This window comes from Acomys russatus, chromosome 15 (genome assembly GCF_903995435.1).
Source record: "Acomys russatus chromosome 15, mAcoRus1.1, whole genome shotgun sequence".
In the NCBI taxonomy this organism is placed as follows: Eukaryota; Metazoa; Chordata; class Mammalia; order Rodentia; family Muridae; genus Acomys; species Acomys russatus.
The window spans coordinates 61,009,749-61,030,885 of record NC_067151.1 but is presented as its reverse complement, the minus strand read 5'-3'; the positions used below and the strand labels follow the sequence as shown (position 1 = coordinate 61,030,885).

At 52.0% G+C, this 21,137-nt stretch overlaps 1 protein-coding gene across 1 annotated transcript in view; it reads right to left on the bottom strand.

The window, feature by feature from the left end:
- Positions 1-3,857: 3,857 nt before the first annotated feature.
- The window catches only part of Iqgap3 (IQ motif containing GTPase activating protein 3), a 46,614-nt gene continuing 29,334 nt past the window's right edge, over positions 3,858-21,137 (bottom strand). Inside the window, exons 23-38 of the mRNA XM_051157441.1 lie at positions 17,858-18,066; positions 17,056-17,208; positions 16,612-16,775; positions 16,101-16,325; positions 15,415-15,555; positions 13,075-13,159; positions 12,641-12,873; positions 12,202-12,334; positions 12,007-12,109; positions 11,479-11,605; positions 10,599-10,686; positions 9,811-10,023; positions 9,226-9,392; positions 8,909-9,010; positions 8,166-8,274; positions 3,858-4,425 (exon numbers count right to left, since the gene is read on the bottom strand). Coding sequence (XP_051013398.1) covers positions 4,312-4,425; positions 8,166-8,274; positions 8,909-9,010; positions 9,226-9,392; positions 9,811-10,023; positions 10,599-10,686; positions 11,479-11,605; positions 12,007-12,109; positions 12,202-12,334; positions 12,641-12,873; positions 13,075-13,159; positions 15,415-15,555; positions 16,101-16,325; positions 16,612-16,775; positions 17,056-17,208; positions 17,858-18,066 — 2,366 coding nt within the window. The 3' untranslated portion in view covers positions 3,858-4,311. The remainder of the gene's footprint in view (positions 4,426-8,165; positions 8,275-8,908; positions 9,011-9,225; positions 9,393-9,810; positions 10,024-10,598; positions 10,687-11,478; positions 11,606-12,006; positions 12,110-12,201; positions 12,335-12,640; positions 12,874-13,074; positions 13,160-15,414; positions 15,556-16,100; positions 16,326-16,611; positions 16,776-17,055; positions 17,209-17,857; positions 18,067-21,137) is intronic.

Below are 21,137 nucleotides of genomic sequence, written 5' to 3'. Positions count from 1 at the left end.
TCCCTCAGGGATGGACCAAAACTGTCTAACGTGATAAAGTCTCTCCTCCCCAAGGTGCTTTGGCTGGTGTTTGATCCTAGCAATAGAAGGGAAACAAAGACAGTAAGTCTTTTAATTTGGGAGGTGGAGGTCCCAGACAGGGTTGCTTTGTGTAGCTCTGACTGTCCTGGAACTCAGTCTGTAGACCAGGCTGGCCTCGACTCATAGAGATCCATCTGCCTCTGCCTCCCAAGTGCTGAGACTAAGGGCCCCAGAACCATCTCTCTCTTCTCTCTCTCTCCCTCTCTCCCTCTCTCTCTCTCTCTCTCTCTCTCTCTCTCTCTCGCGCGCGCGCGCACACATGCGTACATATATGTATATATGTTGATATATCTGTATATTTGAGACAGAGAAAGGTGTACCTCATCATAAGTTTGAGGTGACGGTCCACTATGGCAGGGACAGTACAGCAACAGGAGTGTCAGGTGCTAGTCACGTGGCATTTGTAGTCTGGCACAGAGACAAATGCTGTGCCCGTTCTATGGAGATAGCTTTGAGCTGCATATGGTTGGCGACTCCCAACGAACAACCCGGAAGGCATCCCTTCCTTTGCCCTTCAGCTACTTTTTTTTTCTTAATTATTATTATTTTTATTAATTTATTTTTGTTATATCTCAATGGTTATCCCATCCCTTGTATCCTCCCATTCTTCCCTCCCTCCCATTTTCCCCTTATTCCCCTCCCCTATAAGATTTATTTATTTATTTTAGGTATATGCGTGCTCTATTTGCATGTACACTTGCAGGCCAGAAGAGGGCACCAGATCTCATTATAGATGGTTGTGAGCTACCATGTGGTTGCTGGGAATTGAACTCAGGACCCTTGGAAGAGCAGCCAGTGCTCTTTCACCTCCGAGCCATCTCTCCAGCCCAAGTGTTTGTTTGTTTCTTCTTCTTGTTGTTGTTTTTGTTTTGTTTGAGTTCTCTTTGTGCTCATTTGCTTTTGTCCTTTTGGACATGGTCTCTCTCTGGCCTGGAGCTCACCACACAGCCTGGGCTGAGCTCCCACTAGTGGCAGTGCTGCTTCTCAAGGGCTGGGCTTACAAGTATGCATCACCACAGAGTTTTTTTTATTATCTTCAGAGCACTGCTTTCCAGGTCCGTTAGCCAGCTTGCCTACTCGAATTAGTTTTTGGTTTCCTAAAAAAATTGTTAAGCCAAAGTAAGGAAAATTTAGGTGTCTGTCTGTGTGCAAGCGAGCGTGCACGCACGCACATATGTACGTGTGTCAGGGTCTCATGTGTAGCAGGATGGCTTTGCACTTGTTATACAGTCAATACAACTCTTCCCCCTGTCCCCCGTTTTTGTTTTGGTTTGGTTTTTTGAGACAGGGTTTCTTTGTGTAGCCTTGGCTGTCCTGGACTCGCTTTGTAGACCAGGCTGGCCTCGAACTCACAGCGACCCGCCTGCCTCTGCCTCCCAAGTGCTGGGATTAAAGGCGTGCGCCACCACGCCTGGCTGTCCCCCGTTTTCTAAGTCAGGGTTTCTCTGCATAGCCTTGGAACTTTGTAGACTAGACTTCTGATTCTCTTGCTGTCAAAGTGCTGGGATTACAGGTGCACACTGCCACACCTGATTTTTGTTGTTGTTATTTTTTGCTTTTGTTTTGTTTTTGAGACATTGTTTCTCTGTGTAGCCCTGGCTGTCCTGGACCAGGCTGGCCTCAAACTCACAGAGATGCGCCTGTCTCTGCCTCCCAAGTGCTGGGATTACAGGTGTGCACCACCACGCCCACCTCACACCCGGTTTTATGCAGTACTGGGAATCAAACCCATAGCCTTGTGCTTGCTAGGCAGGCTCCCTACTGACTGAGCCCCAGGCCCAGTCTGTTTTCTTTTTTTTTTTCGTTTTTGTTTTTTCGAGACAGGGTTTCTCTGTGTAGCATTGGCCGTCCTGGACTCACTTTGTAGACCAGGCTAGCCTCGAACTCACAGTGATCTGCCTGCCTCTGCCTCCCGAGTGCTGGGATTAAAGGCGTGCACCACCACGCCCGGCTCCAGTCTGTTTTCTTTTAAGAGTTCTGTAATTTCAGTGTTTCAGTTAGAGCCCACGAACCACATTGAAGGAATTTATTTCCCCAACACTGGGAAGCCCGAGACAGGAAGATCACACATTCAAGGTCAGCCTATGCTATGTAATGAGATTCTGTTTAAATATGTTTACATTATATTTGCATATGGTTTAAGGCAGAGGTTTAGGGCTCAATGACATTCTTTTCCAAAAGTGTGAATTTTTGTTTTCTCAGGACCATCTACCTATTGAAGTCACCCCCATCCCCCCAGTGTGATAGACCTTGGGTGTACTGGACAATCCACATACCACAGAGCCACTGAATTATATGTCTTTAGTCCACTGCGGCTTTTTCTTCTTTAAGACAGGGTCTCATGTACCCAAGCTAGCCTTGAATGTGCAGTGTAGCCAAGGCTGTCCTGTGCTGACATGCAACCATGCCTGGACTAGAATCCTTCTTCTGCTTGCCAGCCATTTGCATTCACATTTCTGACACTCCGACCTGCAGAGGCTCAGCCCCTGTATCTCAAACCGGGCCTTGGAACTTGGCAAGGTCATTGATTAACCCGAGCTTCTTAGGCACTGCTACCAGGTAGGGGTGAGAGGGATGCAAGGAAGTGCGCTGAGTGAGTCCGGCGATGCCCTTAGCAGCTTAGCTATTCTGACATTTCTCCATGTGGTATGTGTGGCTGAGCTCGTGACTGTTTGTGGGGGGTGGGGTGTGTGGTCCTCCAGCAGGACAGTGTCAGAGCCACTTGGTGAGTGTGAGATTTTCAATGACCGAGCATGCGTAGAAACTCGGATCCTGGTATATGTCACTGTCACCCGGAGCGAGGCAGCACTTGAAGTTTTTACTGTGACATGTTAAGAGGGAAGAAGCTTTGCGTGAGATTGAATGTGACAGTGACACAGATACTGAGTGACAGAGTGGCATAGAGCAGAGGCAGGCAGGCTGGGCCAGGAAAATGTGTGTGCCTGATAGAGCTGCTGAGTTCAAGCGTCAGGCAGGTGTCTGTCATCCCTTCCCCCACAGGCCCTGGCAGCTACCTGAAAGCAGGGAAGCTTTCTCCAGGGAAAGGGGACTCAGGCTCAGGCTGGGCACAAACTGGAGCTGTGTAAAATGGGTGGAAGAAGTCTGGACTGGGCTCTTCTCGGCCTGAGCATTTCCTCCTCCTCTCTGTCCCTTGGGGTGGAAAGAAATTGATGCTAATCCACCACCCGTACAAGCCTGGGCAGGCAGACATAGTGGGCCCGTTCTTATGGTAGGGAGAAGGCTCCTGAGAGATGTATTCACAAGTTCTTGGAAGCAGCACCCCAGAACTCGAGGGCTGTACTACAGGAAATAACCCAGGGGTTGACAGATGTGGGGCAACGGCTGATTTTATTAATAGGACATAAGAAGAGCAGCAAGTGCAGGAAGCAGGAAGACATGGGGTGGACAGGGGTGGCCGGGACAGGCCTGCAGATCTATGCGAACCACACAGTCAGCTCTGAGGTGACAGGGAAGTTGGCAAGACTGCTTTTTGTCCTGGAGAAAGTGGAAATATGAGGTCTTTGGAGCTCCCTGGAGCCAGGAAGCCTCCCTGTTCCAACCCCAAGAGACTCGACTATGAAGGGGAAGAAAATGAGACGATCATTAGTTTGATGGGGAAAACGAAAACTCTTTGAGTTCAGAAAGTGAGAATTAAAACCACGATTAAGGCTACACAACAATCAGGTGAGAATAAATACCCCAGTGACCCACATAAGAAACAGCATAAATGGAGGAAGGAGATGTGAGGCGTGCATTTACTCTCATGGACGTCCGTCAGCAAATGCTGCACCCATGTCACTGCTGGGACATGACGAGGGGGCACAGCGAGGCCTGGGCTGTGGGGGTGGCAATGCCCATGGCTTATGAAGGTGGAGCAGGACCAATAGCCTGGCCCTGGCTTTGGAGTCTGTGGAAAGGAAGGGAGCTGGGCTGCTGGGCAATGCAGCGAATACTTGCAGATCCCAGGGTGATCACACGAAGGCAGTGGCGATGCAAAACCATGGGCCATTCCAGGAGTGAGTACAGCTTCCTGGTTCACAGCAAGATGTGTGGTCCACATAGCTGGACCTGGAAGCAAGGCCCACTTCAGGGGGTAGAAATGCCAGTGTTTGCAGCCAAGCAGGACAATTCCTCTTGGGCAGAAGGGTGGGTGAGCTCTGGCCTGCAGGGAGCATGGCAGGTTAACGTGAGAACAAGTCAGCCAAGAGGCTGGCAGCACTGCTGCCTCCATCACTTCCGAAGGAACTTCTTGTTGAGGAGGAAGATGAGAAGATTGACATTCACTTTGGCTTTGTTAAAGAGCTTCATGACAGCCACACCCTCGTACTGTAGCTGCAAGAGGTCCTAGGAGGGGAGAAACAGGGAGAGGGTTTAAGAGCTTCTGGGAGTGGCCCAGCCAGCCCAGGAAACACTAATGTCGCAAAGCCTTACAGCTGCCAGGAACACTGGCCACAGAAGCAGGGCATTGAAAACCCACTTTGCAAATGAGAAAAACAGGCCCAGTGATCTGACCAAATGTCAAGCCAAGTAGAGCCAGGACTTTCTTTTCTTTTTTCTTTTTCAGTTTTTTGAGACAGGGTTTCTCTGTGTTAGCCTTGGCTGTGTAGACCAGGCTGGCCTCGAACTCACAGTGATCCACCTGCCTCTGCCTCTGCTGGGATTAAAAGCATGCACCACCACACCCAGGTGCGACACCAGGTTTCTTAAGGCCGGAGAGCCGTGTATTGAAAAATCACTGCTTGGCCAGGTGTGGTGGTGCACTCGGGATGAAGAGGCAGGTGGATGGCTGTGATTTCAAGGCTAACCTGGTCTATAAAAGTGAGTCCAGGACAGCCAAAGGTACGTGGAGAAACCCTGTCTCAAAAAAACCAGCCCCCCCCAAAACAAAACAAAAACAAAGACCCTAAAATTACTGCTTGGAAATAGGTTGTGGTGGCACACACCTGTAACTCCAGCACTCGGGAGAACATGGCAGGATAGTTACAAGTTCCAGGCTAGCTTGGGCTACAAAATAAGACCCCTTTTCAAAACAAACAATAAATGGGTCTGGACAGATGGACTTAAGAGCTTTTGCTGCTCTTGCAGAGAACCTGGGCTTAATTCCCAGCACCCACATCAGGCGGCTTAACAACTGCCTGTAACCCCAGTTCCAAGGGATCCAAACTCCTCTTCTGGCCTCCCTGGCATCTGAATGAATGTGCACATACATGCACACACCTAAAAGAATAAAATATATGGTAAATAGGGCTGGGCAGAATGACACATGGGAGGTAGAGATTGACAACACTCAATGAGTTTGAGCTTAGACTGAGCTAACAGTGAAATGTTGGAGGATGGTCTAGTGTATTTTGTTGCTAATTACTGTTTGCTGCCTCTGTGACTCACTTTTTATTTTTATTTTTTTGGTTTTTCGAGACAGGGTTTCTCTGTGTAGCCTTGGCTGTCTTGGACTCACTTTATAGTCCAGGCTAGCCTCAAATTCACAGCAATCCATCTGCCCCTGCCTCCCGAGTGCTGGGATTAAAGGCGTGCGCCACAACCACCCAGCAAGGCTATTTTAAAATATAACTAATGTCTGTGTCTTAATTGATTGTTAGCCAGGCCTACTGATAATACTGATAATACAGATAATTTAAAAACAATAGTAAAGAGCAGGGCAGGCAGAGGCAGGTGGATTGCTGTGAGTTCGAGGCCAGCCTGGTCTACAAAGTGAGTCCAGGACAGCCAAGGCTACACAGAGAAACCTGTCTCAAAAACCCCTCCCCCACCAAAAAATTAAATAAATAAATAAATACAATAGAGAAACTCTGTCTTAAAAAAAAAAGAAAAACAAAGAAATATACCCTCCCCCCCCACACACACTCCCTGTATGTGGTGGCATGAACCTGTAAGGCCAGGAGGCTGAGTTCCTTCAGCTTAAGAGCAGCCTGAGGGCTGGAGAGATGGCTCAACAGTTAAGAGCACAGTCTGTTCTTCTAAGAGGTCCTGAGTTCAATTCCCAGCAACCACATGGTGGCTCACAACCATCTATACTGGGATCTGATGGCCTCATTTGGCCTGCAGGTGCACATACAGATGGAGCACTCATACATAAAAAATCTTAAAAAAAAAAAAAGGCAGCCTGAGGTACAGAGGAAGCTCTACTTCGAAAAACAATATGGACTGGGGAGATATCTCAGGCATTAGAGTAGTTGCTGCTCAGTCATTAGGAGCAGAATTCTCAGATCCCAGCACCCATGTCCCACAAATGACTATAACTCCAGGTGCAAGGGGATCAGACGCCCTCTTCTGGACTCTGCAGGCACAAAGGTACAGGTACTCACCCACTCACAAATCACATATACCTTAAGAAAAAATAAGGGGGATAGTGTGTATCTCAGCAGAGAAAGGGCTAGTTGAGTGAGCAACCCTGAGTCTGAATCTTCAGCACCCACAGCGGTATGTGCTATAACCCCAGCACAGCTAACTGGCTCAAAACGGTGAGCTGGCAGGCTCAGGGAGACCCTCCTTTTTCCCCTGGTTTTTCAAGACAGGGTTTCTCTGTGTAGCCCTGGCTGTCCTAGATCTGAGATCCACCTGCCTCTACCTCCCAAGTGCTGGGATTAAAGGTGTGTGCCACCACATACCTTAGGAGACTCTGCCTCTTAAAAAGTAGGAAGCAGAGCGTGGTGGCGCATGCCTTTAATCCCAGCACTCTGGAGGCAGAGGCGGGTGGCTAACTGAGTTCGAGGCCAGCCTGGTCTACAAAGTGAGTTTAGGACAGCCAAGGTTACAGAGAGAAACCCTGTCTTGGGAGGAAAAAATGTGGGATTGGGGACTGGGCATGGTGGCACACATTTAATCCCAGCACTGCCGAGGCAGAGGCAGGTGGATCTTTGTGAGTTCAAGGCCAGTGTCATCCTCAGCTATCGAAGCCAAGGTCATCCTCAGTTAGTGGGTGACAGGAGACCTTGTTTCGAATAAAAATGAAATCATCACTTTCCTGCACGTTAGCTAGGATGGGGTCAGTTTCTTTAACCTTTTAGCCGTAGAGCTAATGCTGCAGAGTGGCCAGGGGATTAAACAAGGCAGGCAGACAGGAAGCTAAAGCCCTGGGGTGAATTCCTTTCTCAGTGCTGGGATCTGACCTAGGGCTTCAACATGCTAAGTAAGTGTTACTGCTGACCTATATCCCCAGCTCGCCCTTCAATTTTAATCTTTACTTGTGTCTTTGTTTTGAGACAGGATCTCTTTTATTTTATTTTATTTTATTTATTTATTTTCGAGACAGGGTTTCTCTGTGTAGCCTTAGGCTGTCCTGGACTCACTTTGTAGACCAGGCTGGCCTCAAACTCACAGAGATCCACCTGCCTCTGCCTCCCGAGTGCTGGGATTACAGGCGTGCGCCACCACGCCCGGCAGGATCTCTTATTTTAAAATTTATTATTATTTTTTTTTCTTTTTTAATTTATTATTTTTTAAAGTTTATTAATTTTATGTGCATTGGTGGTCTGCCTGCATATATGTCTACGAGAGGGTGTCAGATCTTCTAGAACTGGAGTTACAGACAGATGTGAGTCACCATGTGGGTGCTGGGAATTGAACTCAGGACCTCTGGAAGGGCAGCCAGCGCTCTTAACCTCCGAGCCATCTCTCCAGCCCCAGGGTCTCATTATGTAGACCTGGATGGCCTAGAACTCACCTGCCTCTGCTTTCCAGGACCGGAATTAAACATATGTTCCACCATGCCCAGTCTTTTTGTTTTGAGACAAAGTCTCACAAAATTCCCTAGGCTGGCCATTAACTCTGTAGTTCAAGTCTGGCCTTGAGACTGAAAAACAAATTGTTTATATTTATTTACTTAATTTTATTTGTGTGTGTGTGTATAGGCGGTTATGCAGCGCACTGTACATATGTAGTGGGCAGAGGACAACTGCCGAAGTCCATTCTTTCTCCCCACCATTTGGTAGGCCTCAAGGACCAAAACTCAAGCCATCACCAGCCTCAGGCCTTGAACTTTGATTCTCCTGCCTCAGCCTCCTCTGTGTTTGGAATACAGACCTGTGCTCACCATCCTGGCTCTAGCAGGTCCCTTAGGGCCTCACCTGGTAGTGGAGCTGAAACTGCTCCATGTCCACACCCAAGAACTTGGCGTTGACAGCAAACCTTCCCGCCTCATCTCCCGGAGTGATGTCAAAGATGACGTTTCTGAAGCTGTCAGGAAGAGGAGTCAACACAGGGCCCCTCTTTTCAGAGCCCCACCCCCACTCCTGCTGCGGTTCACTACAGCACTAGTATTTGTCACCGAGAGCCAGGGCTTCTCCTTTTGTTCCAGTGCCGGTGCCTGCTCTGTCTTCTCCCAGCTTGACTTCTGCCTAGTGTGCCCGTCTATCATCTATCTAGATATCTACCTAACTACCTATCTTTCTATCATATAGCGTTTGCATGAATGTACACCTATGAACCAGAAGAGGGCGCCAGATCACATTATAGATGGCTGTGAGCCACCATGTGGTTGCTGGGAATTGAACTCAGGACCTCTTGGAAGAGGAAGTGCTCTTTAACTTAGGGCCTTCTCTTCAGCTCCCTAGTTAGTCTCTCTCTGTCTGTCTGTCTGTCTCTCTCTTTCCTTTTTTACTTGCATGGCCCTACCCAGCTGTTCTCCGCTCTGAACAGCTTTCCCACCATCCCTGCAGCGCAGGAGCACGCCCATCACTCTGCTCCCCACTCCCTTTCAGCAAGCAAATTCCTCCTCCTCCCAACCCTGTGCCCTTCAGAGCTTCAGCCTGGCCTTGTCCCTCCAGGGAGACAGGAAGGGTTTGATATTCTGTCCCCCAAAGACACATACTGAGAGACGGGGAGATCTTCAATTTCCACCAAGATGCCCTTTTCCAGGAGCTGGGCGGCTGTGTAGTGGAGAGACGGCTGCTTTTTCCCCTTCCCAGAGCTCCTGTGGAAAAGAAGGCCCCAGAGTCTGACAAACTTTCAACATTGCCTGTCGGCTTTTGGTGGCTGGCAGGAAGATGCCAGGCCCTGAGGAGCCTCCCTGCTGTGGGAGGTGAGGAGGGGACCGCAGACACCAGAGTTAGGAGCAGGCAGTACCCTGCTGGGGCAGGAGTGGTGGTGGGGGTACCAAGAGGTTAGGGCAGCGCTCACAGTACCGACCTGGGCTTGGGGGCCAGGTGGTCAAGGCAGGCCTGAATGTACTGGTTGTAGTAGTCACCCTGTTCCTCATAGAAGGTGGTTTTTGCATCGAGGCCCTGCAGTGTGGCCCTGAGTCTCAGGATCTCCGCCTTCCGCCGCTGCCGGTGCCTGCGCTGGTTGCAGATGTCCTGCAGACGGAGATGAGGAAGCAGGTCAGCGGTCCCTCCTAGTCCTGCAACACCTCACAGGCTCACCGTGACGATTGGTTAAGAGAAACAGGAAGTGGCTTAGGGTAGAGTGCCTGTCTAGCCTGTGGGTGCTCTTCCCAGCACCAGGAAACCATCTCAAAGGTGGTTGTACTTAGGAGAGAATGCAAGATACCCCAAGATGAACTCAGCGCCTCTCTCCGAGTTACCCCATCTCAGCTGAAGAGAGCTGGGAGGAAATCTGCCTGCTTAACTTAGGCTCTTCCCTTCAAAAAGAACCCTGGGCCTTCCTCAAGTTGGTGGCAGTTTGGGATGGTGCCCACCAGGGAGAAGCCTGCCTCTGGAATGTTAGCACAGTGGCTTTGCATAAGCCACACGTAGTCCTGGCCTGGGTTATCACCTTGGCCAGCTCGTCCACGAGTCCCTGGTAGCAGTCACCGGCCCTGACCAGCCCCAGGCCCTGCAGCCGCCGCAGGTTCCGCAGGACACGCTGCTGCTTCTCTGCCAGTGGCAGGAGAGAGTGTGCCGTCAGTGAGTGGTGTCGTCGAAGTGGCTCTGGTTTCTGGGTGTCACAGGCCTGGCGCCAGCACATCAGCCGATGATGGGCCTCTTCCTGGGAGGGGGGCAGAGATGCTGAGGGGGGACCCAGGCCCCACCACCCTACTTCGAAACACAACAAACCCCTAGAGCTTGGGAGCCCTATGCACATTCCTGTGCGTTATCAGGAAAGCACCACCATCACAGGCTAGGTCTTGGGGGTCGGGCGGATGGTAGTGGGAAAGGTGGGGAACACACAGGCAAGGACATATGAAAGTACCTTGTGGGTCACAGGTGTACCCAAAGGGCACATACAGACCAAGGAGATACTAGCTGCTAACAGCTTCCCAACCCAACATGACACTCTATGGGGACACTCTATGGGCATGAGGCGTATGTATAGACTTTGCCTACCTGTTTTGGGACATGCCTGCTTTACTCGGGAAACTCCAGCCCCAACAGCCAGCCTACCAGCATCCTTTCTTGCCTCAAAACCCTCCAAGATTTCCCCTTTCCGGAGCAATTCCCTCATGTCCACAGAACGGACTCCCATCCGCACTATCCTAACCCTGCCTAGACTGCTCCATCAGCCTGCGGCCTCTGGAGTTGAAGTCAGAGGCCTGGCTCTCATGGACTGGACTGGCTACTCACCTGCTCTCTGGGAGCTGAGAAAGACAGGATCTCCTCAAGGGAATCCCCAGGGTGGAACTGGATGAGGTCAGCCAGCATCTGTTTGGTGCTGCAGGGAAGGACGGGGTAAGGGCCTGGAAGGGTCTGGAGGGGCAGGCCAAAGAGCTAAGGATAAGAGGATCTTGCCCCAGGTCTGTGCTGTTAGTGATGCCCAGGAGAGTGCTGTCTCCTAGAGAGCCTGTTCCCTCAAACTGGCCCCCTCTGATCCTCCAGCCCAAACAGCCACTCCCCCTGCGAGCCCCCATGGCTGATTCTCATGACACCTGACCCCTCCTCTAGGTTGCTTTCTGCCTCAGGGAGCTATTGCTGCTAACTGGCCTGGATGAGCAGACCGGCCCTGTGTGGTCCTTCCTGACTGGCTTTTGCAGAAGTGTGAAATCTGAGTTCCACCCCTGGGACACATGTAAAGATGGAGGTCTTTCAAAAGAACTGACTGCACAAGGCTGCCTTGACTGCCACACCCATGCCATGATGTGCTCCCCCAAATCATACACAACAGTAATAGAGAATGGGAGAAAAAAGTTTTGGCTGGGCGTGGTGGCACACGCCTTTAAATCCCAGCACTCGGGAGGCAGAGGCAGGTGGATCGCTGTGAGTTCGAGGCCAGCCTGGTCTACGAAGCAGGTCCAGGACAATCAAGGCTACACAGAGAGACCCTGTCTTGAAAAGCCAAAAAATAAAAAACGGCTGATGCTATTCTGAGCAAGGCCAGTGTGAGGCAGGCTTCAGGGAGGACATTTTGAAGAACAAGAGTTGGGTGTGACTGGGGGAACAAGAAGGTATGGTGACCGTCTCTGAGGGAGACCACTGTAATAGGCAATGGGGGAGCTGCCACACCCACCTCAGAAGCAGGCTTTGGTTGCTAGTGTGATCAGCATCTGCCTCCAGCCCTTCGAACTTGTTGGTGAGGGTCAGGGACACTTCGAGCCTGCTCAGGTCCACACGCCCGTCTGTGGCTATGTTCTCACCTGAGATGGGATGAGGGATGGGTGGGACAGGAAGCCCTCCCTTGCTGTCCCATGGGACCATACCATGCCCTCAACCTCGACACCCACGGACTGAGCTGCTGTCGCGGCGGCTCTGTGTGACCTCAAGCTGGGTGCCAGCTGGGCCTTACATTCAGAGGCCGTGGCACCCCAGGGACGCTGCCCTTCCACTGCATGCCTAGGGCCTCTCGTTCTAGAGTTTTAGAGCTAGACCTCCCGCCGCATCTCTTGTGTACGACTGCGTTGGGCGTTGCCTTGGTTTGGCCTCTTCTAGCACTGGCCATCCAAGGCTGTGAGTCTGCCTTCCTCTGAGGGGTTTGATGAGCTAGCTGCCTGCTGACAGGCACCCCTGAAGGGTTGAGTTGGCTCCAGAAGACACACACCGATGAGGTCAGTGATGGTGGGTGGCTCCCCAAGGTCCTCTAGGAGCTGGTGGAGGGGGTCGTGGTGACCGGGGGCTAGTTGGTCTTGGTGTTCCAGCAAGAGCTATGGATGGCAGAAGGAAAGAGGGTGCAGGGTTGAGGCAGGCCGGGCTCTACGTGGACTTTCCGCCTAGCCCTCCGGGGCTGACCCCTTACCATGTGTGTGCTGATCAACTCCCCAACAGTGATGTACACCATGGGCTTGGCCACAGCTACCATGTCTGAGTACTCGTCTATGGCAAAGCGATCCTCTGGCTCTGGTACCCGGCAGGCTCTGCAGATGAACTTCCTGTCCCAGAGAGAGGGCACGTCAGAGTGGGCTAGGCTGGCGCCCTCACCACGTGGATGGCCACCATCTGAGTCAGGCCGGATGAGGTGCTAGGCTCAGCCCCTGCCCTGCGCTTCCATCTGGTCCTCCAAGCTAGCTCGTCAATAGTCTTCTCTGTCCCCTGGGAGGCGTGCTGCTGCCCTCCAGGACCTCCTATACCCCGTGCCTCTGGAGCGCTCTTCCTCAGACTCTAGAGAGTAGAGGAGCATGTGAACCGTGAGAAGTGGAGACAGAGCCAGAGAGGAGTAAGGTGCCAAGACCCAAGACCTGAACTTGAGATGCATGTCCTCGAGGTAGCCGTTCAGGACTTGAAGGTGCTGGCTCTCCCCGGAGAAGACCTTGCCAGCAGCAGCATGCTGGAGGAGTTGAGCCACAGCCCCCAGCGCATGGCGTTGTGGGGCAGCCAGGGTGCTGCCTGCTGCCATAGCCACGATGTCAAAGGCGTCGGGAGCTACCACAGCCGGGTTCAGGAAGCGGTAGTACAGGAGGTTCCCAACCACCTGAGTGCAAAGGAGAACTTTCCAGAAAGTTCCAGACGCTACCTTGACAGCCAAAGCTCCACATTCCCCACTTGTGGGCCAGGCCCAATTTACAGGATAGGACCCATTTCTTTCTTTGGAGGTTTATAGCATAGATTGTCATCCCGTCTGTTTGGGCGAAGGAGGGTTTTGGAGGTGGCAGAAGAGACACACAACACTTGCCTTATAGATGTCCCTCTCGGTGGCATTGGGGAACTTCTCCTCCAGGGCTGTCTTCAGGACTTTGGCCATATACCGCATCCCGTACCTTAGGGACAAAACAGGCTTGCTGTAGCTCTTTCTATCCCTGTCCCAGGACTCAGGGTATATCCTTGCTGCCTCTCCCTCCTAACCTCAGCCACACCAGAGCTGAGCCCACACACACTCCTGCTACCTACAGTGCTCCCTGCTGCAGCCCTCTACCCCTGGGCCTTTGCTCTTGCTCTGCCTCCAGTTCTCCCTGCCTCCAACTCACAGGGTCATGCTGTGTGGTACAGGCTGGCCTCAACCTCATGCTTTCAAGCTCTGCCTGCCAAGTGCTGCTGCTACAGCTGTATGCCACCACAGCCAGCTCGAGAACCTTTATCTGAGCCCCTCTCATCTCCCCACAGACCACCTCTGCTTACAGTATACCTCACCGTCCCCAGGGACGCACGTTATCCTGTCTCCTGGGTACCTGATGGCCTAGGAGGCTCCAAAGCAGCCCAATCCGCCAGCTCCCAGAGGTCCCAAGTAGCATGTCTGGGCTGCGGCAGGGCCTGCCTGACTACCAGAGATCCCACTTTCTGCCATTTCCCTCCCATGTGCGCATCTGTGTGTCCCCCCCCCCCCCCCCGTTGGGAAGGCTGGAGGGGCACTCAGTCCCGCAAGGGCTTTGTTCTCACAACACGCTTAGCTTCTTCTTTTTGGTCTTTCGAGATAGGGTTTCTCTGTGTAGTCCTGGCTGTCCTAGACTCTCTTTGTAGACCAGGCTGGCCTTGAACTCACAGAGATCTGCCTGCCTCCGCCTCCCGAGTGCTGGGGTTAAATGAGTGAGCCACCACGGCTGGCCTCATGCTGAACTTCTTTATGGTACTCCTGTGATGGGTTTGTAACTGCAAAGCTAATCAGACTCTGCAAATAAGCCATTTTCACTCTCGGGAACCAGACCTACAGACTTCTCAGACTTCAGACAAGCTTTCTAACTTCAAATCGCAAAGCCCCAATCCAGCTCACTCCAGTTTGGGGCTGCTTCTCCTTTGGCACTCAATCTTGACCTCAGTGCTGAGAACCAAGGCTGGTGGCTGAACGATCTGGGAAATAGCAGCCCACATCCCACCCACTCCCTGAGACAAGGTTTCTCTGTGCCACACCCTTGGCTGCCCTGGAACTCAGAGCTCTGCCTGCCTCAGCCTCCCAGTGCTGGAATTAAAGGCATGTGCCACCATGTCCAGCTTCATCCAGTAGTTTTCTTTTTTGTTTTTTGAGACAGGGTTTCTTTCTATAGCCCTGGCTGGCCTCAAACTCACAGTGATCCGCCTGCCTCTGCCTCCTGAGCGCTGGCATTAAAGGTGTGCGCTAGCACTATCCAGTAGTTTTTAACAAAAGCCTTAGACGATTTTTGTCTGTCTGTTCTGTGACAGGGTCTCATGCAGTCTAGGCTGGACTCAAATTTAGATGTACAAAGCTTGTCATAGTTCTGACTGCCCTGCATCTACCTCCAGATTACTGGCCAGTCTTTTTTTTTTAAGTTCGAATCTCTGTAAATTCGAGGCCCGCTTGGCCTATAAAGATTTCCAGGACAGCCAGGGCTATTATATATAGAAACCCTGGCTGGAAAAACCAAAAATAAATAAATAGAACTAGGGGCTGGAAAGATGGATCAGTGGTTAAGCACACTGGCTGCTCTTCCAGAGAAAGAGTCCCATCACCCATATGGTGGCTCACAACTATTTCTAACTCAGTCTCAGGGGATCTGTCACCTTTTCCCGGCCTCTGAAGGTACCAGGCACAAACATACATGCTGGCAAAACACCATAACAAAACCAAACACTTTAAAACAAAAAGGGCCAGGCATGGTGGTACACCCTTTTAATTTCAGCACTTGGGAGGCAGATGAATCTCTGTGAGTTTGAGGTCAGCCTGGTCTACACAGCAAGTTTCAGGACAGTTAGGGCTATGTAGAGAGACCCTGTCACAAACAAACTAAAGAAAGTGTGAGAGGGAAGACTGTAACTATGAAGTACTTTACTTGTTTGAAATACTATCCTTTTCTGACTTTGTGGGCCAAAGAGCCCCATCTTTTCTCCACTTGTTCTCAGACAATAGTATGTCCCTGTCATCATTTTGGGCTCCCCTTTGACCAGTGACATCGTGCCAGCCACATAGACCCACCTGCAGCACCCCAGCTCAGTTTCCTGGCAAGGGCATCACAACATCGAAGCGCCTCTAGCTCCCTCCTTTCCCACCCCCTTCCCTTCAGGGTCACCGTTCTGCTCTCCCGTCCCAAACTGGCCTAGCCCTGGGAGAGGTGGTGACACATACGGAATATGGTCCACAGATGAACTGATGGCGACAAAGAACTTATCAGTCATGGCAAGGAGATTGCGTAGGGAAATGTCTAATCGTCTCTGGACTTCAGAGTGGCTCAGAGCCTGTTCAGGGCTGACGTCATAGGGGAGCCGGCTGTGGGCAGAAAGGCATGGTAAAGATGGTGTCTCCTTCCCCAAGTTTTCCCCATCAAGCCTTCTATAACTATACAGTGTTCTGTAGAGAGGCTCAAGACAGACCAGTATAGCAAGAGGAAGGACCAAGAAAAAGGCCTCACTCAGGAAGAAAAGTGAGGTTGCACAGTGGGGAGGGAGGAGGGAGGACTGAGCAGTGAGGGTACACAGTGGGGAGGGAGGAGGGAGGACTGAGCAGTGAGGGTACACAGTGGGGAGGGAGGAGGGAGGACTGAGCAGTGAGGGTACACAGTGGGGAGGGAAGATTCAGGTGCCACAGAGCAGCTGGAAAAGAGGGATTTTGCCAGACTCAAAGGCAGATACCAAGGTGCTACTATCAAATCATCCTTGGCAGCTGGGGTAACAGAGAAAGCCAGGCCCCAATCTGTAGGCCTGGCACCATCTCTGCATAAATCCTTTGCATGTCACCTTTGAACACACCCACGCTTCCCCACAGCTCTGCATGGGGGCCTGATCAAAGCATGCCCTCCCCTCCTGCTGCCTCACCTGCGCTGTCCGGTCTGGGCCTCCACCTGGTTGATCCAGCTCTTATAGATGTGGACAGGATCCGTGTGGATGCTGACTGACCGGTCTGACAGCGTATCCTGGATGACCTTGCCGAGGATCTCCTGCAGAGCACTCTGTCCCCGCCCATTGCGGTAGAACCTTACCACCAGTCTCACCACTGTTGGGTTGCCTGTCACCACATCCTGGGGCTGGTCCACCTTTGACCTGTGGTGCAATAGGTCACTGGCATTATGCTCTAAGGAGGACATAGCTGCCTGTCCTTTTCCAGAGGTTTGCCTGTTCAAGCCTACTCTAGCGCCCACTCTAAGAAAGGTCCCACTGTCTGGGTGCCCTCCTTCCTGCTAACAGGTCAGCCTGCACCCCCTCACCATGCTGTTCCAGAGCCCTCTTAAGGTCTTCCTATAGACTGAAACACAGCAACAGGTGCCATATCTGATCCGCCCTCCCTATCCCCCACCCCGACCCTGGCTCCTGAGTCGGGAGAACCTACCTGATCTCTTCCTGGAGTGCTGTCCTGAACAGCTGGAGCAGAAGGTAGGCCTCCCGGCGGTTGGAGGCGTAGTTGTACAGACTGAAAATCACAGCTTCCATGAACTTGGTGCTTCTGTTCTGGGGCATCTGAAAGATCAGCTTGGCCAAGTAGATGGGCTGAGTCTGCGGACAATCAGGGAGACAGAGGGCTGGGGATGCTCCTGGAGAATTAGGGGCCAGATCAGCTACAAAGGGCTTCGGGGGGGGGGGGGCTCCGCTGGGAAACAGCCCATGGAGCATGGCAAAGAGAAGACTTTGAGCTGAGGGGTGGAGGAGGGCGGCGGCTATGGAGGCCTCCTGAGTCTTTGAGTTGTTTTGCTTTTCTCAGTGTCGGGTATGCAGGGCAAGCACTCAACCGCGGATGCACACGCCACGCTCCTCCCTGGGAAAGTCCTTCGCTCACCTGCAGCAGGTAGAAGAGGTGCTGGTAGGCTTCTAGCTTCTGTCGCTTCTCCCTGCTCAGAGACTTCAGGCCCTTCTGTTTGTCCAGGATCATCATGTCCGACAGCTGCTCCTTATTCTTCTTGGTCAGCTTCTTGCAGTGGGAGGCTACCTCCTGCATGTGGGCATGCAAACCAACCAGCCCAGATGGGTACCAACCCCAAGACATACGGTCCAGACTGTGTCTGGAAGAACCAAGGCTCGCAAGAGGAGAGAGAGGCCCCTACTACTACTGCCTGCAACCCCACCTGGCACCTCTGCTTTCACAGGTGAGTCTTCAAAGAGCTGCGCTTCTGCTTGCTCCTATTTCCTACTGTCTAATTTTGGGGTGGAGACGCCACAGCACCATTGGCCCTCTACTCCATATCTGAATGAAATTTACAGGAGCTTTCTTTTTTCTTTCTTTCAATTTTATTTTTTATTTTTTGTGGTTTTTCGAGACAGGGTTTCTCTGTGTAGCCCTGGCTATCCTATACTCGCTTTCTAGACCAGGCTGGCCTCGAACTCACAGTGATCCACCGCCCTCTGCCTCCTGAGTGCTGGGTTAACTGATCACCCACAGCCCCAGCAGTGGCTGAGCTGGCCGTTCCCACTCCCCCCGTAGGGTTCTGCCTCCTGTACCACACACCCAGCGGCTGACCTCAAGGGCAGAGGACCATTGATTGGCACAGGGACCTGAGCCAGGTGGTGACTAACACACGTTTGAAAAGGGTTGAATTATGGCTAGGGGCGGGGGGGGGGGCGGGGGGCAGGGCGGCCCTCACCTGCAGGGTGATCCGATTCTTGACCAGCAGGCCAATCTTGATGTCCATGAGGTTGAGGTCCTGCTCCAGCCGCTGATTGGACCGGATCTTCCTGACCACCTCCCCCTGGAGCTGCAGCAGCTCCACTTCAGCCGAGAAGTCCTCCTGACTCTGGTTCAAGAGGTGAGCGAACTTGCGTACCACAGAGAGGGGAGGGTGGCGTGCGTGCACTGGCGGGAGGGGAGACGACATCGATAAGGCACTCCTCATAGTCTCTCTGCCAGCACCTGCCTGGCCCCAGGCGCCTTCTGCCAGGTCTACCCTCACCTCTTGTCTCAGCTCGTCTCTGCCCCTCACGTACCACTCACGTAGGCCTCTCTAGTGACTTTCCCCACCCAAGCCATGGCCCCAACACTGTTTTTGTTTTGGTTTGGTTTGGTTTGGTTTTTCGAGACAAGATTTCTCTGTGTAGCCTTGGCTGTCCTGGACTCACTCTATAGACCAGGCTGGCCTCGAACTCAGAGATCCACTTGCTTCTGCCTCCCAAGTGCTGGGATTAAAGGCATGCGCCACCAAGCCCAGCCCCAACACTTTTTGATGCCCTCTAAAGGCTTCCCCGGTCTATCTCATCTATTCCCCTGCATATTGGGCTGACCTGCCTCTCATGACCGTGACCTGTCGGCTACCACGTAAGCTCTGCAGCTTCACATAGCACTTATAAGGAGTGTCCATGATTGGGGTGGGGTATAGGTAGCTAAGTTGGTCAACTTTGTAATGCAAAGCTCAGGAAAACAAAACAAATAAACAACAATGAAAACCAACCAACCACCACAAACAAACAAAACCAAAAGAAGCCCCTGGATTAAACTTCCTGGAGTAACAGGATCTAACACACACAACGTTCACCGTGAGACAGGCAGTGCGCCTCACGGTTCACTGCTGGTCTGGTGCTTCTGTGTGGTGCTGCTATGCAGTCCCAGCCGGCCTTGAACTCAGGATCCTCCCCCTCTGCTTTTCAAGAGCTAGTTATAGCTGGGCGTGGTGGCACACGCCTTTAGTCCCAGCACTCGGGAGGCAGAGGCAGGTGGATCGCTGTGAGTTCGAGGCCACCCTGGTCTACAAAATGAGTCCAGGACAGCCAAGAGTACAAAGAAAGACCCTGTCTCAAAAAAGCAAAAAAAAAAAAAAAAAAAAAAAAAAAAAAAAAAAGCTAGTTATAAGCAGGTGCCACCAGGCCTGCATGGGTGTTTTTGCTTTGTTTTCATCTTATTTTATGTGTATGGGTGTTTTGCCTGCATGTATGTCTGTGTACTATACAAAGGGCAGAAGAAGGCATCAGATCCCTTGGGCCTGGAGCTACAGGCAGTTGTGGGTACTGGGAATGGAACCTGGGTCCTTTGGAAGAGCAGCCATCTCTCCAGCCCCAAATCTAAGTACCTCCCACCTTTTAAGTCTCAATGGGTCAAGCACTACAGTGCCCATCCTACTGATGAGCTCCCAAAGGCAGAGAGAGAAGGCAGGCAACTTGCCATAGGTTACCCAGCTAGCAATGAATGAAGCCGTCATTTTGGAGCCTGGGTCAATTTGGGCTCTGTGGCTAGAGGAAATCTGGTAAGGGTTCCAGGCAAATGAGCCACTGTTCAGTACTGCATGAGTGCTGCTTTGAGAGGCGCAGGCAGTGGGGATCTTGCAGAAACAATAGTGGGCCTCACTCCTACAAGGGAGCAAAGAAAACACTGGCAGAGGCTGTGCAGCCCCACCTCCTATCTGCAGGGGAGGCGAGACAGGGCAACAGCAGATGTTGGGAGAAGCTGGGAATGCCCTGTGCTTGGAATATGACACAATGATGCTATGCTTGCTTTTTGTAAATTTGACCTAGGCTAGACTTGTCGGAGAAGGAACCTCAGCGGGGAAAATGCCCCCATCAGACTGGCCTGCAGGGAAGTCTGTGGCCATTTTTCTTGATGTGGAAGGGTCCAGTGTACTGTGGGCAGGACCATCTGTGAGCACGTGGTCCTGGGCTCTATAAGAAAGCAGGCTGGGGCTAGAGGGATGGCTCAGTAGTTAAGAGCCCTGACTGCTCTTCCAGAGGTCCTGAGTCCAAATTCCCAGCAACCACATGGTGGCTCACAACCATCTATAATGTGATCTAATACCCTCTTCTGCCCTGCAGGTATACATGCAGGCAGAGTACTGCATACATAATAATAAGTAAATATATCTTAAAAAAAAAAAAAAAAAAAAAAAGCAGGTTGAGCAAGCCAGGAGGAATCCAGTAAGCAGCACCAGCCACCCGACACCCCCATATCCTTGGCACCAGTCCCTTCCTAAAGATTCCTGCCTCAAGTTCCTACCATGACTTCTCTCAAAGATGGGCTGTGGCATGGAAGGGTAAGATGAAACTAAGCCTTTCCTCCCCAAGCGGCTTTTGGTCATGGTGTTTATCACAGCTGTAGGAAGCTAACTAAGACAAGGTATGAGGAGGTGCAGGCTGACGAGGGGAGGGGGCTGGAGAGGTGCTGTGGCTAGGATACTAGACCTCAGGTAATGGGAGCCATACCAGGTTGGTAGAAGAGTGACAAGATGCAGGACTGCGCAGCTGCAGTGGAGAACGCTAAAGCTCCATGAGGAAGTGGTCAGGGTGATCTGGTCCAATCAGCACTGAGGAACAGGGCCTCAACCTAACAGACACCAGGGATCAGCCAACAGGAGTCGGCTTAGGCTCAGGATTAGTGGATTAAAGTGGTTGCAGAAACAATGACAAGTGACTGTGTCTCTGTGGTTTTTTTTTCCCCCCCCAGAGACAGGGTTTCTCTGTGTAGCCTTGGCTATCTTGGACTTGCTTTGTAGACCAGGCTGGCCTTGAACTCACAGCGATCTGCCTGCCTCTGCCTCCCAGGTGCTGGCATTGCAGGCATGCGCCACCATGCCTGGCTGTGACAGCATCTCTGATGGGAGGGACTCCTCAACACAGAAGCTACCACGCCACACAGTAAGTGGCCAGTTCTGAGTGGATGCTGGGGGCAACGACGTTGGAGGAAGTGTTAGAAGATGCCTGAGGTATTGCCTCCTGGCTGCCCACATTCGGGCCCAGGCCTAGATCTGAGAGAAAAGACACTGCCTTCAGACCCCAGCCGATGCAGCCAGCTCCAGGCCCACGGGGACGTGAGAGAATGACTTTTCCCAGAGCTCCTAAGAACTGAAGGGAAGGAGGAAAGATAAAGGGCAGACAGAGCAGAGACCTCACTGTAACAGCAAGGGACACGGTGAGGAAGGCAGGAAAGCCGCTCCTGCTGACTGC